At 44.6% G+C, this 20,000-nt stretch overlaps 2 protein-coding genes across 2 annotated transcripts in view; one reads left to right on the top strand and one right to left on the bottom strand.

Moving 5' to 3' along the window:
- Nucleotides 1-16,120, bottom strand: part of kif5ab (kinesin family member 5A, b) — a gene marked incomplete at both ends in the record, with an annotated part of 31,977 nt that extends 15,857 nt beyond the window's left edge. The window contains 5 exons of the mRNA XM_083667661.1: nucleotides 1,080-1,128; nucleotides 2,125-2,229; nucleotides 2,587-2,660; nucleotides 4,096-4,183; nucleotides 15,992-16,120. Coding sequence (XP_083523787.1) covers nucleotides 1,080-1,128; nucleotides 2,125-2,229; nucleotides 2,587-2,660; nucleotides 4,096-4,183; nucleotides 15,992-16,120 — 445 coding nt within the window. The remainder of the gene's footprint in view (nucleotides 1-1,079; nucleotides 1,129-2,124; nucleotides 2,230-2,586; nucleotides 2,661-4,095; nucleotides 4,184-15,991) is intronic.
- Nucleotides 16,121-17,159: 1,039 nt separating this feature from the next.
- The window catches only part of dctn2 (dynactin 2 (p50)), a 9,805-nt gene continuing 6,964 nt past the window's right edge, over nucleotides 17,160-20,000 (top strand). Inside the window, exons 1-2 of the mRNA XM_083669144.1 lie at nucleotides 17,160-17,387; nucleotides 18,034-18,102. Of these exons, the coding sequence (XP_083525270.1) occupies nucleotides 17,352-17,387; nucleotides 18,034-18,102 (105 nt within the window). The 5' untranslated portion in view covers nucleotides 17,160-17,351. The remainder of the gene's footprint in view (nucleotides 17,388-18,033; nucleotides 18,103-20,000) is intronic.

Below are 20,000 nucleotides of genomic sequence, written 5' to 3'. Positions count from 1 at the left end.
CTCTCCTCTCTCTCTCTCTCTCTCTCTCTCTCTCGTTTATTACTTTCATGCTCCTGACTCAATATTCTCTCCTGAATGCAAATGAGAATTCTCATCCCTCCCTTTGGCTACAGAAATAATCCGATAGATAATACTGCTACAGGAAGCTAGGCTTCTCTATAACGTCACATTATATGCACATCATACATTTTTCATATCAAGACTTTATACTGTATAATATGAGAGAAAGACTTACAGTCAACTGCCTGCTAGATATAACTTCCATATAACTGTTAGTGTTATAACTAGATACTAGATACTAGAACTTTCATATAACTTCCATATAACTGTTAGTGTTTCTATGATTAATGGCACTGCACTTTTTGTGGTTCTGCACCAGGGGAGGCTGCTGGTGGAGGCAGAAATGGGAGGACGGGCTCATTCGTGTTTGATACCATTCCTCATTCTATTCCACGCATTACATTGAGCTTGTTCTCCGATTTCTACCTCCACCGGCCTTCACTGTTTTGCACTGAGAGGCTCACAGTATATTATGGGCGTGTATTGTCTACTGTTGACTGTTTTTATATGTATGTGTTTTAAAATGTGTATTATTATTATTATTATAAATCTAATAATAATAATAATAATAATAATAATAATTACCATGTACAGATTATACAGTACAGTGTGTGGTCCTTTGTATATCTGCTGCTGAAAATGAATTCCCCCCTTGTGGATTAATAAAGTACTACTCTCCTCTCTACTCATTTGCAAATCATTGTATTAAACATGTTTACAGTAAACTGCCTGCAGGAGGTTCATCCCCCTGGGATGAAGCTTTACACTCAGGCTGTTGCTAATTTACCTTACTCATGCAAGTCTATCTCTTTCTTCTACCAAACAGCCATTGTCTGTGTGGAGGTAGAAATCAGAGGACAGGCTCATTGTCATGTATGGGATGGAATGAGGTGTCATACGTGTGTAGTATATACCATTCCTCATTCCATTTCATGCATTACAATGAGCCTGTCCTCCGATTTCTACCTCCTCCCTACCGCCTCCCCTGGTATGTAGGTGTCACAGTACATTCCACTTACCATCCAGGAGGTCTCTGATCTTGTCCATGTAGATTTCAAAATAGGACACCTAGTGGAGATGGGAGACAGCGTACTGAGTGACTCTTCTAGGAGATAGTTGAGGGGGGAGGAGGAGAACTACTCTACAAATCTGTAAACTAATGCGAGAGTAATCTTTGATCCTATGGATTTGTACTAGGTATTATGAGATTTTATGAGGATTGTTGTGGCTTTGCAGACAAATGGCAATATGGCACGTGGCTAGACTAGGTACTGTCAGTGGTGGAGGGGGGGGGGGTTCCATGACAGGAACCGGGTTCCAGGAGGGAACTGGTTGTTGGTGTGAAAATACTTGAATTTCAGCATTCAATCTGCCTCTGGACCCCATAAATTGACAATTGTACGTATGTAAAAAGCGCTATTCAAATCCATTCTTTTGTGTAGTTACAGTGAGCTGACTTGGATGATGCATGCCACCCACCAAGTTCGCTAGCCAACATGATAAGAATATCCTGCCCTCGCTCTAAACCACGCCCCTAGCCCCGTTTGGCCTCATAAGGAGGCGTAAGGGAGGCTGAAAGGACCAGGGGGGTAGAGGAGGCTGAAAGGACCAGGGGGGTAGAGGAGGCTGAAAGGACCAGGGGGGTAGAGGAGGCTGAAAGGACCAGGGGGGTAGAGGAGGCTGAAAGGACCAGGGGGGTAGAGGAGGCTGAAAGGACCAGGGGGGTAGAGGAGGCTGAAAGGACCAGGGGGGTAGAGGAGGCTGAAAGGACCAGGGGGGTAGAGGAGGCTGAAAGGACCAGGGGGGTAGAGGAGGCTGAAAGGACCAGGGGGGTAGAGGAGGCTGAAAGGACCAGGGGGGTAGAGGAGGCTGAAAGCCAGAGTTTTAAACACTGAATAGGCCTGGAGTAAGCCCTGCTGAAAGCTGGGAGCGACTGTGGAGAAATGGCTTTGGCAAGCACTGGCACGCACTGGCATGCACGGCGTAAACTGCTGTAGGAAGCCGGCTAATGAGCCCGTTCTCCGATTCCTACCTCCACCAGCCTCCCCTGCAGCACACACACACCTTTATGTGGAACTCCAGGTTCTCATCCATGGCGAATATGTGATTGAAGATGTCCTCGGCGATTCTGGGGATGATGCCCATCCCATGGGCGTCGTGTAGCTTCCCCTGAGAGAGACAGAAAGAAGGGATGTTAGAGAGAAGGAGAGAAGGAGTAGTAGGAACAGGGGGAAGAGTTGGAGGAGGTAACATGGGGAAAAGAGTCAGAGGGACTGACTAAGAGAAAGAAGGAACTAAACACAAGGGAGATTGTTAAAAAGAGATAGACTATTGCATGTAGAGCAGTATGGAAATCGGAGGATGGGCTCATTGTAATGCATGGAATTGAATGAGGAATGGTATCAAACACATGTTAGATGCCATTCCTCATTCCATTCCGTGCATTACAATGAAAACATCCTCCGATTTCTACCTCCACCGACCTCCCCTGATGTAGAGGTATGGTTGTGCGGTGTGCAGACTGACCTCCATGGTGTGGGTCTTCCCTGAGGAGGTCTGTCCATAGGCAAAGATCGTACCATTGTATCCCCCCAGAACATCTGGAGAGAGAGAGAGAGGGGGGGGGGGGGGGGGGTAGGGGTCGAGAATTGAAGTCAACAGCAAAGGAACTCAAACCCTGATGAAGGCTAGCTACAGGCCGAAATACCTTGATTTATTTTCTCAACATTTTTTCATTTCCAATTAGTTTTTTCCTTCTTCGCTTCAGAGCATTAAGGTTATATTATTACACCAGTCAGACATCACAACATCACAAGCTGCGCATTCTCTGCCGCTGGCACTCGGGGTGTGAAAAACACCAATGCAGAAAGTCAAACATTCACAAGCAAAAATACATTGGCTTAGAGAAGGCCTCAGATTTCCCAGGCTCAGACCAGAGACAGTCTAATTGCTCCCATCCTCTCTCGCTCCTCCCTCCTTTATCTCTCCTCCCTTCTGTTGCTTTCAGTCTCGCTGTTCACCACACGATGTCTTCCTCTCAGAGCTATTCTAGTATAGGGGGGAAGGTTGCACCACCGAGGCCTAAACGAGGCACAGAGACCGTGTCTTTGAAAGGAAATGAAGAGAAGGTGAGATAAGGAACGGATGGCAGACAATCAGACCACTGTTGCTGAGAGAGAGAGAGAGAGAGAGAGAGAGGGGGGGGGGGGGGGGAGGGAGGGAGAGAGAGGTAGCGAGAGAGAGAGAGAGTCCACTTATCTCTGTCCTGCAGCCAGTCTGACTCAGCTGGCCACACTCCCTCTAAAACGTTCGATTTTTCCTTTTTTCAAATCCTACGTTGCATTCCTCGTCCTCCTTCCTTCTCTCCATCGCCACCTTTGATGTCCTACTCCTTGTTCTACCCCATTTGATCAGTCTGTTCTTGCTAACGGTTCAGCTGTATCCCGATAAATCATTCTCTGTTACAGAGTCAATCCGACCCAAATTCAGTTGAGCGCAGCTCTGTCGCTGAGCTTGGCAGAAGAAAGCCGGTGACAGGGAGAGTGGGAGCTGGATGCAAGCTGAGAGAAAGTAAGGTTGAGGCACTGAGGCAGACATAGAGGCTGACAGCAGCAGGAGGGGAGAGCCAGAGAGAGAATACTTCATATGGAGCAGTCCATTCAGGATTTGCCTATCATTTGGATACATCAGAGGAGATAAAGTTCCTATCTTATTACATTTCGGGTCTGCTCCGTTAGGCACTCACTCGTAGTAGAGCAGGGGGAGGCCGGTGGAGGTAGAAATCAGAGGACGGGGTCATTGCAATGCATGGAACGGAATGAGGAAGGGTATCAAACGCGGTGTTTACCTCTACCGCCCTTGTAGTAGAGCTCAACTGAACACAAAGGAATAGGAGATGCATACAATAGCACAACATATCCACTCCACATGTTGTTGCTGTTAGTTGTGTGGTAGAGACGGTCATCCACCCACTCTCCAGGGCTATCTGCTGGGCACAGGTGCTGTACTAAAGACAGATGTCAGAGACAGACTCACCTTTGACTATCTGCTTGGCGCAGGTGTTGTACACCTGTTCCTGTGTGGTGTTAGTGGGGAACACCCGGTCAAACGCGTACGACTTCCCCTGTAAGGACAAGACAAACACACACCTTCAGTTTTTTCGGGCAACACTTCATCACTTGAACCCACTGTAAACACCTCTACTCCCCTGTGTGTGTGTGTGTGTGTGTGTGTGTGTGTGTGTGTGTGTGTGTGTGTGTGTGTCTGTGTCTGTGTCTGTGTCTGTGTCTGTGTGTGCGTGCGTGTGTGATAAGGCACCCTTTTACAGCAGAGTCCTGAAGGACAAAATAATGAAGACACCACATACATGCACTAAAATATTGATGTGCTCTTCAACATGCTATGATATAAAGCACATCAATATTTGAGTGCATGTATGTACCACTATTGTATATGTAATGTGTTTTGCAGAGCATGTACTCAGGGCATGTCTCCATTTCTTCATTTCTGAAGATGGTGCTTTGAATAGGATGGCTGCCTTTGTGGTGGGCCTTAGGGAGTGTGTGTGTGTGTGTGTGTGTGTGTGTGTGTGTGTGTGTGTGTGTGTGTGTGTGTGTGTGTGTGTCTGTGTGTGTGTGTGTCTGTCTGTCTGTCTGTGTGTGTGTGTGTGTGTGTGTGTGTGTGTGTGTGTGTGTGTGTTGTGTGTGTGCGTGCGTGCGTGCGTGTGTGTGTGTGACTGAGGCAGCTACCCCCTAGGGAGAGATCACATCACAGGTAGATCCATTAGACACATCCTCTGTGGCTCAAGGATAGGGGGAGAGGGGGAGGAGTAGACGAATGGAGCGATGGAGTGAGAGGGATGGATGGAGCCGAGAGCTGGAACTGATGGTGCGGAGGAGGGGGGGTATTGACAGAGAGAGAGAGAGGGGGGGGGGGATAGGGGGAGAGAGAGAGAGAGGAGATATTGGGGAGAGAGAGAGAGAGAGAGAGAGAGAGGGGGGGGGGGGGGTAGAGAGCGAGAGAGAGGAAAAGGTAGACATGGAGAGAGGGGTGTGTGTCTGTGGGGAGGGGTTTGGAGCGGTTGGGGGGGGGGGGGCGGTTGAGTAAGTGAGTATGAGATTGAAAGTGGGGTAAATGGTTTGTTTGCAGGAGCCTGTTTCCATGATCGAATCAAGGCACATTAGTCAGATGGCCCAGGTATGGAGATGGAGAGACACTGCAGTGAAATATCCATAATAAAACAATACCCCCCTCCTCCCCACACCCACCCACCTCTCCCTCCTCCCCTGCTGTTACTGTGCACAGACTCATTAATTAGTCCATCGAGTGTAACTCTGAGCCCTGTGTGTGCATGTGTGTGCATGTGTGTGTGTGTGTGTGTATGTGTGTGTGTGTGTGTGTGTGTGTGTGTGTGTGTGTGTGTGTGTGTATCTGTGTGTGTGTGTGTGTGTGTGTGTGTGTGTGTGTGTGTGTCTGTGTCTCTGTGTGTGTGTGTGTGTGTGTGTGTGTGTGTGTGTGTGTGTGTGTGTGTGTGTGTGTGTGAGTATCTTGAGCCCTGCAGGGTGTGTGTGCGCACTCAGCACATGTTTCCCCAACACTGTATTTTAGGATCACACACTCTTCTGAATAATGAATGCTCAGCAGAAACACAAGAGCCTCGACGAAGTTCAGTGATGAAAACGAGATGAGTTCAATATCTCCATACAGTCAGTACACAGTAGGTTTCTGTTATTCCATTACAAAGCACTGAGATGGAGACAGTAAAGGGAGCAACGTTTAATATCTCCTAATTGCCTTGAAGGTCTCCTAAAGGGTTTCAGTTATCCATTTCTGCGAGAGACATACATTAAAAAGGGAATTAACAAAATCATTGTCCAGATCACCTTACAAACGTGTGAAAAACACCTTCTAAATGTGTTCTGTAGATAAAAAGCTAGGCATCGCTAGTTTGAGGATTTTACCCAAAGTGATGTATTTGGGGGGTAATCACATGGTATACAAGTGGCTATGGACATTGTAGGAGTTCATCATTACAGGACATATTACTTACAAAGGCTATTTTCTCACTCATTTGCTCAAATTTGTTTATATTTCCTGGCTATTTCGACAACAAAGACCACTAATATCTTGCTACTGAGTTGTGGTTGTGACAATCTTAGTTAAATCAGTGTACACATTTGTGTGTCTGTTATTTACTTAGAGTTATTATCACATCGCCAAGTGCAAAAATACACTCCACCAGGTTTAATTACATTTGGCCTTGTCTTAAATGATGCACTTGAAATGCTGTGCAGAGCAGAAAATGTGATGTGGCCTTCACTGGAGTGAATGAAATGAGATGGTTATAAAAGTGAACATTCCTTTTGAAGCCATTTGTGGTTTCCGCCTCCATGGTAAATGCGAATATGTTAGCATGTTAGCTAATCTCCTAAAATGTGATTATGTGGATGTGCAGAACATAAAATAAGCTCTGCGTGTTTGTTTGTGTGTGTGTATGTGTGTCTCCATATGCATGTGCGTGTGTGTGTGCGTGTGCGTGGGTGCGAGTCTGTGTGTGTGTGCATGTGAAACGCGGGCTCTTCCGACAGCTGGTCCTCAGTCTGTTGTTGGTGTGAGACTGAGGGAAGACATGTGAGTGGTTGACAAAGAGAGGGGAGGTATATACAGGAGGAAACAGGATGGTGGGAGAGCCAGAAAGAGGAGGAGGAGGAGGAGGAGGAGGTGGAGGAGGAGGAGGAGGAGGAAGAGGGGGTGGTGGTGGTGGAGAAAGGAGAGGGGGGCGTGGAGAGATACAGCAGCTGAATTTAAATGAAGGTGTGGGAGAGAGACGTGGTCTAATATGCCTAGCTCTGGAGACCACCAGGGCTCTGCTCCAGCCAAAGCTGCTGAGCAGGCTGGGCAGGCTGAGCAGGCTGGGCAGGCTGAGTAGGTTGAGTCGGCCTGGGTTTACTGGGAGCCACACAGGGATTAAACTCTCACTTCCAACACTCTTATATATCCATCTATCGCTCCTCATTCCATCCCAACGCATCGCTGCCTCCGTTTGGGGAGATAGATAGACAGATAAATAAATAAATACATAAATAAATAGAAAAATAAATGAATAATGCACAGATTGATAAATAAGAGGATTAGGGATTTGGTGAGTGTGTTTTCCTCCCACTGGCGGTGGCCCCTTTAAAGACTGAGAAGAGAAGGATTCTGCCCTCCCCTCATCTCATCTCCCTCCTCTCCTCCCTTCTCCTCTGCTCTGATTCCCCCTCCTCTCTCTCCTCTACTCCTCTACTCCCCTCTCCTACTCTCCCCCCTCCTCCTCTTTTCTCCCCTCCCCTCCTCTCCTCTTCCCCTACTCCCCCCATCCCCCCTCTCCTCCCCTCCCCTCTCCCCTCCTCCCCTCTCAGAGGTATTCCAGTCCCTTGCACACAGAGAAGGCTGCTCCTGCTCCCTCCCCTCCCCTCCTCTCCTCTCCCCTCCCCTCCCCTCCCCTCCCCTCCCCTCCCCTCCCCTCCCCTCCCCCCTCCCAGAGGTATTCCACGGCCTAACACAGTGGGCTGCTCCTGCTCTCTCCTGTCTGTTTCAGGCAGCTCCTGCAAACTAGATCACTTCTGCTAATCAGGTTTCACAACAGCAGATAACAACATCATTACACTCTCCTCCACAACAGCAAAACCCCTGATATAGGTTACATCAGAACCTCCATTCACAGAAATATGGCAAAGCTGTCAACTAATCCTCTCAAGCAAAATGCTGAAAATAGAGCTACACAATCCCTCGAGCAAATACTGAAAATAGATGAGCTACACAATCCCTCGATACCAACAGCTAGAATGCACGCCTGCTTTGACAGAGTCATGACAAATGTGAATTCTGCAGATACGTGTTGATTGCTTTTACTGAAGGTAAGGTGCCTCAAACTGTTTATCATCATCAAACATTTTCCTTTTGCTTATTAACAGTGTCATTACACTGGCAAGTTCCAAGGATTTGGAACGCTCCACACAAAAAGTAGAGCAATTAGTCCTGCATCGAAGTAGAGCACTTGCATAATTCATTAAGCAGAAGAGTGAGAGTGAGAGAGAGAGAGAGAGAGAGAGAGAGAGAGAGAGAGAGAGAGAGAGAGAGAGATAAAGAGAGGGGAAAGTTCTTTGTTCAAGAATTCTCAAAGCCAAGAAAGGCAGGAGAGCTAAGGAAGGAGAACCATGCATCCTCTAGCTCTCAGGAGGAGAGGACAGAGTGGGCGAGAGAGAGAGAGAGAGAGAGAGAGAGAGAGAGAGAGAGAGAGAGAGAGAGAGAGGTGGCAACGAATCACAGGATTGTGTCCACAGGGAAGTGACATATCTAGAGGCGCCACCATGCCACCGTGGGAGGGAGCTGTAGAGACTGGCATGACCCCCTCGACAGAGGAAGAGATTACTACAGCTTAGAGAGAGAGAGAGAGAGAGAGAGAGAGAGAGAGAGAGAGAGAGAGAGACAGAGAGAGAGAGAGAGAGAGAGAGAGAGAGAAAGAGAGAGAGAGAACAAGAGAGAGAGAGTGAGAGAGCCATCTCAGAGAGAGAGAGAGCGAGAGAGAGAGAAAGAGAGAGAGTGAGAAAGAGAGAGAGAGAGAGAGAGAGACTGCCATCTGAGAGATGATGGAGATGTGTTGATGTTAATCTGACAGTTGGTGCGTTCCAATGGTTGAACATGTTTGACAGGACTCTCTGAAACCTTCATACATACACCACACAGACCAGGGCTGTGAAGTCAAAAATGAGTTGAACCTAAAGGCACTGGATAAATGAATCACAGCCTGAGGGCTAAATGCATCCCAGCCCTCCTATTCAAAGACCCCAGCTGTCCAGCCCATTCTAATCTCAAAGGGAATATAAAATATCTCATGATACGGTCGATGACGGCTATATGACCTAACAGACCCACTTTCAGTTCAAACCATGGCAACTCAATCCATTTAACGTAGCCTAGTTTAGTTTAGTTAAGTTTATTTGACAATTTTAAAAGCAAGCACACAGAATACAAACGTCTACAGTATGTGTACTGTATACAAATAAAATCATTGGGGATATTACACAACAAAGTCAAAATTGCGGTCCTCATTATTGTTCATTCATGTAGCCTCCAGGATCTAAGACAACATACTGGACTCTGTCCTAAAGACTCTGTCCTAAAGACTCTGTCCTAAAGACTCTGTCTGAAGCCTGTCCTCCTTCAGACTTCAGAGAGAAATGGTTTCTGCACCACGCGATCGACCTCTGACTACCAGTGATCCAATTAGTAAATCAGCCCCAAGCCAGATGTATTCATTCATGTTGATGGAGAATGATACCTTTGGATGGTTAAGTGATATGCACCAAGTCAGTAAGGTGTCTGTCGGTCGAGTCAGTGGTCCTTCAGTGGCCAAAGATCATATCTTCTCTGTTACAGTGCAGTAATGAGATCCTCAGACACAGAATAAAACATTAAAGAGCTTCATTCCACCAAGATGCTAACGAGAAGTACTGTAATATCATTCATATGAGCCCCATTAGTAACAACATATGGTAGCTGAATGATAAATCATATGATAAACTGACAGCATAACAAATGTGCCGTAATGATCGTATTCAAATCAACATTCATTATGTTAATGTTGTCAACGACAACATCATGTAATGGGGGCGGAGACCGGTTAAAACTGACACAGAGGGCGGGTGGTTAGCGTTAAGTTCCAGTCACACAGCAGTGTTAGTGAACACAGACGCACGCTACATTACAGATGAACACGGACAGTTTCAAGGGAATCTCTCGTTAGCTTAAGCACGTCTGATACAAGAACGAACTGAGAGAGCTAATTGTACAGGCATGTAATTAAAAGGCTGTTACAAACTCAAATTAGGGGAGACTCTGGGAAGGATAGGGAGAATGAGACGAGGTGTGAGGAACCGTGAGAAATACTGCATAGTTGCCATGACGCCTGACTCATCTCAGCAGTCATCTTTAATATCAGGAACTAAGCATAACCTGAATTCATCTGACCTCAACAGACCACACCTGTCCTCCTGTATCAGTCTGGTAAAGGGATCTCTCTCTCTCTCTCTCTCTCTCTCTCTAAGCTGTGGGATATTACACAGACACTGAGTATAATACCTAGCTGAATACAGAGTTCTCTCTGCATGTGGCCTCCTTTCCAGAAGGTTTCAGTCTCACTCAGCCAGGCTCTCCATGAAATTCTGGGTTTCAAGATTAAAAGGTTTTTTTATGACTTCTTGAAAAAAGGTGTTCCGAGTTTTCCCTCTTTTTGAATGCATCCTTATGGAGCAGAGGGAAATCAGCAGGAGGGGAAGAAGGTAAAGATGCTGAGGCTTCAGTAGCTGAGGCTGAGAACCTACAGTATCCAGAGCTCTGAGTCTGGGCATGTGTATGCACAATGCACGTGTGTGAACATGTGCATTAATGCGAGCTGCCCTCAAATACCACTGACGAGCAGGAAGGAGGAGCCTAATGAGCGGGTTAGCATTGATTAACATTCCCTTGGGCCTAACATGGCAGTCGGAATAGACTTGGGCAGAGAAAATGGGCAGAAAAAAAGAATAAGCGTACTTCTGCTCATTACACACACACACACACACACACACACACACACACACACACACACACACACACACACACACACACACACATGAAGGAGAATAGTATTGATTGAACTACAGTGCTGTCGACTGCTGCTGGAGCTATAATGGTGTCAAGATAATGTTCTTATTGACAAAAGAAGAAGAGAAGCAGCAATCCCCAGCCGATTAAAAATATATGAGATCTTCTGACGCAGAGATTTGTATCTGGGGCAGTGAGTTTACATGTTGATTTGTTCTGGAGCATTCTATAATTGCACCTAATCCCTACAATAGACGGACCTATCTGGCCACAGTCCCAGATCTCAGATCATTCGATCATTGTGCATTTACTGACTCAAATAAAGTACACCACTCTTTCTACTCCTGACACTTGAGCACCTGGAAGAAGCCTACACAGGTTCATGAGTACTCTCAAGTCTTCTCCTCTCTCTCTCTCTCTCTCTCTCTCTCTAAATGAGTCTCCCCTTTCCCTTCACCCCTCTCTCTGCTCACATGAGGCACCGCACCACTTCTGCTGCTGCAGAATCATTTCGCCATGAAATACGGTTAGACAAAAAATACTGTGAAGGACATTCGAGAGAGGACATGGTTCATGTCTTGCGAGAGTTGCTGAAATGGCCTCTGCTTTGGCACGGAAGGTGGAAGCTTACAGCGCAAGAAGAATGCTGTTCTTGACCTAGCCCGGTGGAAACCCGATATCGGGTTTGATTGAATAGGGTTCCACCACAGTCTCATCAGTTTGCTACTGTACTGTAGCTGCCTTTAATGGCTCTTATCAGCTAGTTCGGCTTGTAAGACTAAGAACATTAGGGATCAAGGCTCACAGGATGAAAGCTGCTTTGTCAGAACTGAAAAATGATTGTCCAATCTTCTCTCAGCTAAAGTGGCTTCTGATGAATAATTAACCCTATTATCAGTGGTGTAGAACACATTAGCTTCAGTCTTGACATTTGGCACCAACAAAATTCACACTCACAAATCTGGAACCATTTAAGAGAATCATTGAACTCTGGTAGTGGAGCTGGCCAACAGAACAAACCCAGCAGGGTGCTTGAGGAAGAGGAAGGAGGAAGGCCATGTGGAAGTGCTTTTATGGTTTTGGTGCAGAATGTGTTTCTTTGAAGCAGCCGATGATGGCATCTGTCTGTTCCAACACCTTTTGCTGTCCTTTTAAAAGGCTTTGTAAAAATGGAATCCGGAGGCTTTCAACAGCACCATAGCCTTGAGAGTCTTGTAGACCTGCTTCACTGCTCCGCACAAAGGGAGAAACCATCAGCGACAGAGGATCCATAAAATTATAAATGGTAGGGAGAGACAGAGAATAAATGTGCTATTTAAAGTGCGTAATCGCATTCAGCTCTCAAGTAGAGGTGGTGGGATCCATTCTGTTTCATTAAAAGGGTACTCAACCTCCTAACTGTCACATTGCACATGACAAGAATATCTTATAGCTCAGCAGATGACAACATAATAACTCAGGGGGCAGAAGTACCTGTGTTTTTATTCAAGCACTCAACCTAGACTAACTTTAAAATCATTAGTTCAGATAGTAGACTCATGAGTCAAAACCTCCATTACAGTATACAGTACCGTCAAATAACCATTAAGGTTGGCAACAACAACAACAACAACAAAATAAAAATAAGCGTAATGGAAGAAGGAACTGTGCTGCTACAGTACCTCACTCTCCAACCAATTAAGGAGCAAACTGAAGGGAAGAGGAGATTCAGCAACTCTTGGGAGGACAATGGAGAACTTGATCAAAATGCTTCTTTATTGTTAAAGCCACACAAGAAGCACTTTTATCTAGTTCGTTTGTCCTCCAAGAGTTGCTGATTTTCCTCTTCACAACAAAAAAACTATACACAGAGAGTAGCAGTCAAAGTGAACCAGAATGCTTCCACGGCAGAGACCTGCTCTAGAGGCGTGCTATTGGGGCTGTCTAAGCTGTAGCTATAGGCAGTAGCTGACTGGTCAACTCCCAGAGAGACTCAGATGACAGGAAACTGTTTGCCAAACGAACCCCCAGAGTGACAAGTCTCAAATGGCAGAGGTGTTAAACACAAAGTGCTGCCTCAATGATGATTTCAACTCTAACTTTGGAACCATTTTACACTGCATTGGAGATGCATATTGGTGTTAAATCAGAGGCTTTTATTTTTGGCCCCAGACTCCTGCACCAAGCTCTGTTTGTGCAATTACCCAGGAAAATAACAACCATATTGTATAATCTTAGAGGCAGGCAGAATTTAAAGTGACAAATCTGCGAAACTGATGTTCACTGGAACATTTTCTATTCAGCTGAACATAGAGACATAGAGTCAGCAGAGATAGAGACATAGAGAGCTATGCATGACTTCACAATGGGGAACAGCAGAGCAGCCAGGGCTGGAGCCAGGGCTGGAGCAGGGCAGAGTACCCACACCCAGAAGGCTGAGTATGGCTGTTCCTATTACTGTCAGAGAGTCAGAGTCAGAGTCAGAGACAGAGACAGCTTCAGGTACCCTTCACCTACACTGATCATAACATGAGGTGAGCCTTACAGGTGATGTGACTCACTTTCATTCCTTGATCCAAATCATCGCCTCTGTCAGGCAACAAAGAGGGACACTGAGGATTAAAAACATCAAAGCAGCACTGGATTCCTGTTGGTTTCACCAACTGTCAGCAGTCGGATTGACTCCAAAGGCTTTGCTATGTGGTCCCTTGTGCCTGCCTGATGTTCCTAATCGTAATCAAATCTGACTGCTGTAGCATTAGCCTCTCCTCCTCAGGCACACAGGCCCTGTCCAAATACTCAAAATATATCCTTCCTACCTGTAGCTCTCTTCCTTGAGGTAATCACTAACCTGTGACGGCACGATTGGTGAAAGCAATGCAGTGGAAAGTCTGCTCTGACCAATCCAATCATGATAGATCACTAATCATTTCATGGACATGCCGGATAGGAGGAGGAATGCATTTTCAAATGATTCAAACAGCAACATTCTCATAAAGCCAGTAAGTGAGAAATGCTTCATGAAGAGGGAGGAGAAAAGGCGGGGGAGAAAAACACACATCCGACACACATCCCACACATCCCACACATCCAATACAATTGCACTGATGAAAACCATCCCTTTGATTACTTGCTGCAGAAAAAAAAACAAAGGGAACAGAAGGAGGAAGTGGGACACATGATGAAGGGAAATGTAATTAGAAACCTGATTTCCAGGCGTTATCTGTCTCTCCAGCGCCTATCTCTACACTGCTATAGTATATGTAGTCACTGCACAGATGTTAGGAGAAAGAACTTGAATCTGGTTTGGTTGATCACCGTTCTACAATAAAATATTATTATTATTATTATTATTATTATTATGGATTTGTAATGTGAATTCTAGCATTCGCAACAATCACTGTTGTCTAGTGAATGTTACATTTTCATACTAAATTACTCATAGACAAAATTGTGAGTAATTTATTTTAGACAGTATTTTGTGATCTGTTAAATTGCACACAAAACTGGGCAACCCCCATTTGTGTTTTAAGGTATTCTTTTATCTCTCTTCTTCAGTTGTGTGTTGTGTGATCAAAGTGTCCTAATCAAGACTGACTGCCTCTCACTCCCTTCATGATGTATTCAATTCATACAGTCCCAAAAATAACGGCTATCAAATGTGTGTGTCCAGATCCGCCCTCTAAAGCTCCTAGTATCCCACATATAAAAGACAGGTATATGGCTCAATTTAACATAATTTAGGCTACTACTAATCCATTTAATTTTCAATATTGCTCATAAATGTTTATGACAAGACTGCTTGAATTGGCAGCTCAGAGCATTTAAATGAGAGAAAGCAGAGTAAGAGTAATTGAATTTACTGCTGACATCGTCACCATTGGCTGGCATAAACCCTGAGGGACCTATGAGTAAGCTACTGAAGGGTGTGGATTTCTTTGTGTCTTTGTGCTCATTGCGTGTGTGTGTGTGTGTGTGTGTGTGTGTGTGTGTGTGTGTGTGTGTGTATGTGTGCATTTTGCATCATAACATTTGAATTTAGAGTGGATATTTTGTCACAGGCTTATGAATGAGCCTATGATAAAGCTTATTATATTGATCATTACTTTGAAATGGCAGCGAAAACAGACATTTTAATCTGAGTTTAAGGCATCTATCTCTGATAAAATATTCAATTCTTATTTTATAGCTTGTCTGATTCCTATCTATAACAGTAATGGGAACATTCCCTCTGCCATCAAACATTAAATCAATGCAAACTACCCACAGTATACCAACATTTTCTACATTCACACATAACCAAGCATGAATTATCACCATTTTAAAGTGCATTGAACATCTTTAAAGAGGAATGTCTATGTGCAAGCCACAGATTACTGCTCTGTACACCCAGGGAGGCTGTTATCAAGCTCCAAGAGCAAAGTAGATGAGCAATCATTTATGCATGGTGTTTGGCAAAACAGTCAATATAACAAAAAGATCAATTCAACATGAACATGAACATTTACATTTACTTTACCAGTTAAAACAGCAATACCAGCTAAAAGAATTCTTGCTCAGCCAATCAATCGCGCTAATTAAGGCCTAACAGTATAATCAGGGAGCTGACAAAACATGAAGCCCATGTCCTTTTCTAGAAATGATATCCACCGAACTAAGGCTTTCAGTTCTATGGTTGATGTGTGTTGATTTTTGCGATGACAGGACTATCGCTACAGGTCATAGTTGATATATCTAACCATTCATTTGATGGGAGAGGTCTTTCCTGAAGTAAAAAAACGGTAGGCTACAGCCGACAGTGGGAATGTGTATGTAGACTCAGTTGTCAGGCGAGCATGTCATGGTGACATTTAATGTTGTTTTAGGCTTTTTTCCAATTATCGATTCGCATGTATGGCTGAAAGAACTAATCGATACACATAAGCTACGAGGTGGCTTCCCGACCAAAGCAAAGCACCTCACTGAATTAAGTTCATACTGTAGTATAAGCCATCATGAAGGATAAAGAAAGTACAGCATACCATGTATCCTTCAAATTTTCAAAAATTACCTGTACATTTTATGTGTATAAAATATTACAAAAAGTTAAGATAAGGATATTGATAGAAAACGCCGAATTCAAAATGATCGGTCGGATACAAATAATACATGTCAACTATAGCAAGTCTGGACTTCTAGTAAGGAGGGAGAAACTGAGAAAGTGGCCGGACTTGACCGGTCAGAGTGAAATGTGATGGAGACGTGTAGAGTAACCCCTGCGTCACCCGTTGGGTGATACTCAGTAACATGACAAATGTCAGAGGTATCAGCGGAAACAACAACTTACCCCGAGGGTGACAGTATCGTCTCCTTGGAATTTTGGGATGAACTTATCTCCACGAACAATTTCGGATTGATTCAGAGGACGAAAACGACATAACACCTTGATGTTGCATTCTGCGGTAGCATCGGCCATTGTGAAAAATATTTGGTCGAGGTTCAAAATAGACTGTGGTGGAAATGATAACACCACAAACTACGGTGTCTTTACTTTCAATAATTCAACATACGGCTACAGATTCAATGCGGTCTCTACTGCGAATGATTGGAACACAGACAATCTCGTGCACTCTTGCCAATTTGCTTGCGAAACAGGACCAAAATCGATTAAAGAAAAAATAGATCTAAGTGACCATGAATTTTGGAAAGTTTGCTTACTTCAAATATCGCTAAAAAAAAAATCACAGTAGCCATGACATTGTTGCCTACTGTTAGCTATAATTTCCCCTATCGTTTACAATTAAGAGTAGCCTATTCCGGCCGGGTAGTGGTCCAGTCAGCTGTCCGAGATGCAGGCGGAGATGTTTGAAGCATGCCTTGCATCACTGGTAGCTCGCTCGCTGGTCTTTCTTTAACAGGGCTAGGCGTGGCCTGCGCTGATGCGTGGCAACGTTAAAGCGGTAGGTGCATCCTTGCATCAGCACCACTCGCATGAACACCACTGATAAAGTATTAATGACGGAGCTACAGTACTTGGGTCTCTAATGTTTTGTTTCAAGATACTGTAGGCTATTTGTTCCCTCATTACAAGGGCTTACATCATCCATGACCATTGCTGACATACAGTAGACAAACATCTAAAAAAATGTATGCAATTTTCCATGCTATTCATGCAATTTGATTTTGGACACCACCGACAAACTTATTTGGATGAGGGATTGATATTTGTAGTAGCCAAAAATCATTTTGTTTCACAAAATCTCTCCATCTCACTCCAATAACAGGAGGTATTCTTCACGAAGTCACCGTGGGTATCATAGACGTATGGTGTGCACCCCTGTCAAGGAAAGTAACATTCGAATTGATCTACCCTTTTAAATTCATTTAGTCTACTTTTTCTTTCTTTTTTTTACCACTGTGGGGAGATATGAATGAACTACAAGGACCAACATCTCTAAACTCATTACATCATTTTCAGCTAATCGCATCTCTCGCGAGACACCGAGCCTCGAGTCGCCTCACTGTCAGGACAATCGAACTGTCAAAATACAGGGAACACATACAGCTTTAGCTACCGGCTGAAACATTCGTTTGCTGGCTTTAAGCTCGAGTTATACGTCCACATTTTCCAACGTTATTTCAGCAATTTTTGGCATATCTACTGGTTTGCTTTTTCATCCACCGGCCTCGTCCTTCCATCCTCAACAATGGCTGATCCCAAATACGCCAACTTGCCAGGAATTGTAAGTGGCTAATGTTAGCTAGCTACTTACGATAGGTTGCTACCAGTCAACCAGTGTGTCAGCAAACATAGACAATAGGTAGCTTACTGGATACGTAACTGTGTTTTGTGATTAGCATTATAGCTTGCTACCTGTTCACAGGAGACAGATCACGAAGGCTTGCTAGCCTAGCTAGCTTAATCGTTATCTGGTCAGTTAGTTGGGTCGTTAACTTACGTCTTCTTGGCTAGCTAGCCGTAGTTGGCATGCTACAGTAAGCAATTATATGATATGCTGGGGAGTGTACGTTGTATTGGCACACCATATCGGATACAGCTACACAATCCAGCTAACTGTAGATAGCTATCTTATCCAGGCTTGTGATTTTGAGTCACATTGAATGGGGCGTTGGCCAGTGTTGAATAAGCCGGCTTGCTAGCTAGCTAAAGCAGTGTAGGCCTGCTGCACACTGTAGATATACAATCCACGATGAATAAACCTCGGGGTAGTGTCAGTTGTTGTTATTGTTCCTTTTGTTGAAATGGCTGTACACAGTGTTTATCATAGACTAGTAACGACTCAGAGTCAGACTCAGTAAGGTAGCTTATGTCATCAATATCAGTTAATATCATGTTTGCATTAAAGTGATTTCAATATGTTTCCATAGGCCTCTAATGAGCCTGATGTGTATGAGACCAGTGACCTGCCAGAGGATGACCAGGCACAGTTTGAGTCGGTGAGTGAAAACGTGGAGAACGAGTCGGGTCCAGTCTCAAAAGCCTTTCCTTGATTCCTCGCATCCTCTCTCCTCACACCCTTCTCAAAACACAACGGAGGAGAAGGTCTGGGGGAGGAAACCCAAGACTTTCTCCACCAATGAGATTTGAGAGGGAAGCGAGGATAAAGGACACAAGGAATCAAGGAAAGAATTTTGAGATTTGGCCCCTGGGTGTTAATTTCAGCAGTAGGGACAAGTTCACACACCAAGGCAATCACTGGTGCCTTGACAGGTGACAATATATTTGGATTTCCTCAATAAGGTTTCCACAGGTAGGTATGCTAAGTGATTGTGGGATTTTAAGAGAACACTGCATTTGAGGATGGAATGTAAATGATGGATTAAGAAACTAATTTCACAGATTAAGTTTATAATAATCCTCTTGAGATAATAACTTAAGCACCCTACACTTTCCTCCTTTATGGTGTTCCTCTGTTTGCGTGTCTGTATGTGTAGCTTAGTCCCCTAGACGCATGTTACCAAGAGAGGATGTGTGTTCACTGTTCAGCTGTAGGCCAAGTAGAAACCTATGGCAATATGTCTAATATCTAGGCCTATGGCACAATGACACATCCGTAGATTTATATATCGAATGTTTCTTCTGTTTGAAAATTGGCAGAAAGTTGCTCTATGAAGATCCCAAAACTCTAGTCTGGTGTCTTGTCTGTTGCTGATGTGCTTGAACCTCACATCCTCCTCTCTGTTAACCACAGCATGCTCAAGAGATGCCAAGTCTGCTATTGAACATTATGTTGACTGACTCACACCAAACCTAATAGCATTTTCCCTCCCGTGTCCCACCCCCTCCTACCCTACCCCACCCCTCCCTCCGTCCTTGTTTTGACTCCTCCTCCTCCTCCTCCTCCTCCTCCCCACCCCTCCTGGGACGCTAGTTTGTGCAAGTAAGAGGTTCTTTTTCTCTAAGTGCATTGGTGGAGTATTTGCATGGGTTGTACTACTCCCCCCCCCCCCCCCAATTCCTCTTCTGATTGGGATGAAATTGCAATAGATGTGATGTGCCCCATTGCTCTGTGATTCAAGCATCAATTACATGTTTTTTGTTTTATTGTTTTGATGTGCAAGTGATGGGTCTCATGTTTCTCCTATATTGCTACGTGCTTTGTCCAAATCTCAACTGGTTTATTATCACTTCTGTAGGGGATGGTGTTATTTGTTGATACGTATTTAGTGTCCTTCATTTGCATCTCAACATCGAAATCAAGACAATCAGAGGATATTCAGTCAAACATGGGTGTGGGTGTGTGTGTGTGTGTGTGTGTGTGCGCGCGCGCACGTGTGTGTGTGTGTGTGTGTGCACGTGTGTGTGTGTGTGCGCGTGTGTGCTTGTAGTCTGTCTGTCTGTCTATAAAAGTGCTTCAACTGTATATGTTTTTCTCTAACATCCCTTCCCTCCATTTCTAGCTTCATATGTTCTAACAGCAGTATCTACCTAACTAACTATCGTCACTAGTAGTTATGTTAACACTAGGTTTAGTCCTGCAACACACAGGTTAGAATGGGACTGCATGTTATCACTCTCACGGTTCCTTAAGACATGGATGGCAGTGTGCATTTAACAGCACAGTTTGGCCTCTGTTTACTTCTAAAGCTGCTATATTAAAAAAAATAACCTTCCTAACCATCTCATTCTGATTCAGGTGCTCAGAATCAGAAACGCCTTTTTGCTCCTCCAGTCTCCTCCCTCCCTTCTGCATAATGCTACAAGACTAACACCACTAAAGTCTTAGAGGGGGACCGTCGGTTGAACGAAGGGCGTCTGGTCACACACAGCATTTAGAGTCTTTATTAGCGTCTTTTGCCTCAGCGTATGAAGTCAACAGACAGTGCTAAGCAAT

The sequence above is a fragment of the Argentina silus genome, assembly GCF_951799395.1.
Source record: "Argentina silus genome assembly, chromosome: 4".
Lineage (NCBI taxonomy): Eukaryota > Metazoa > Chordata > Actinopteri > Argentiniformes > Argentinidae > Argentina > Argentina silus.
The sequence above is the reverse complement of the archived record's forward strand: the minus strand, read 5'-3'. Positions and strand labels throughout refer to the sequence as shown.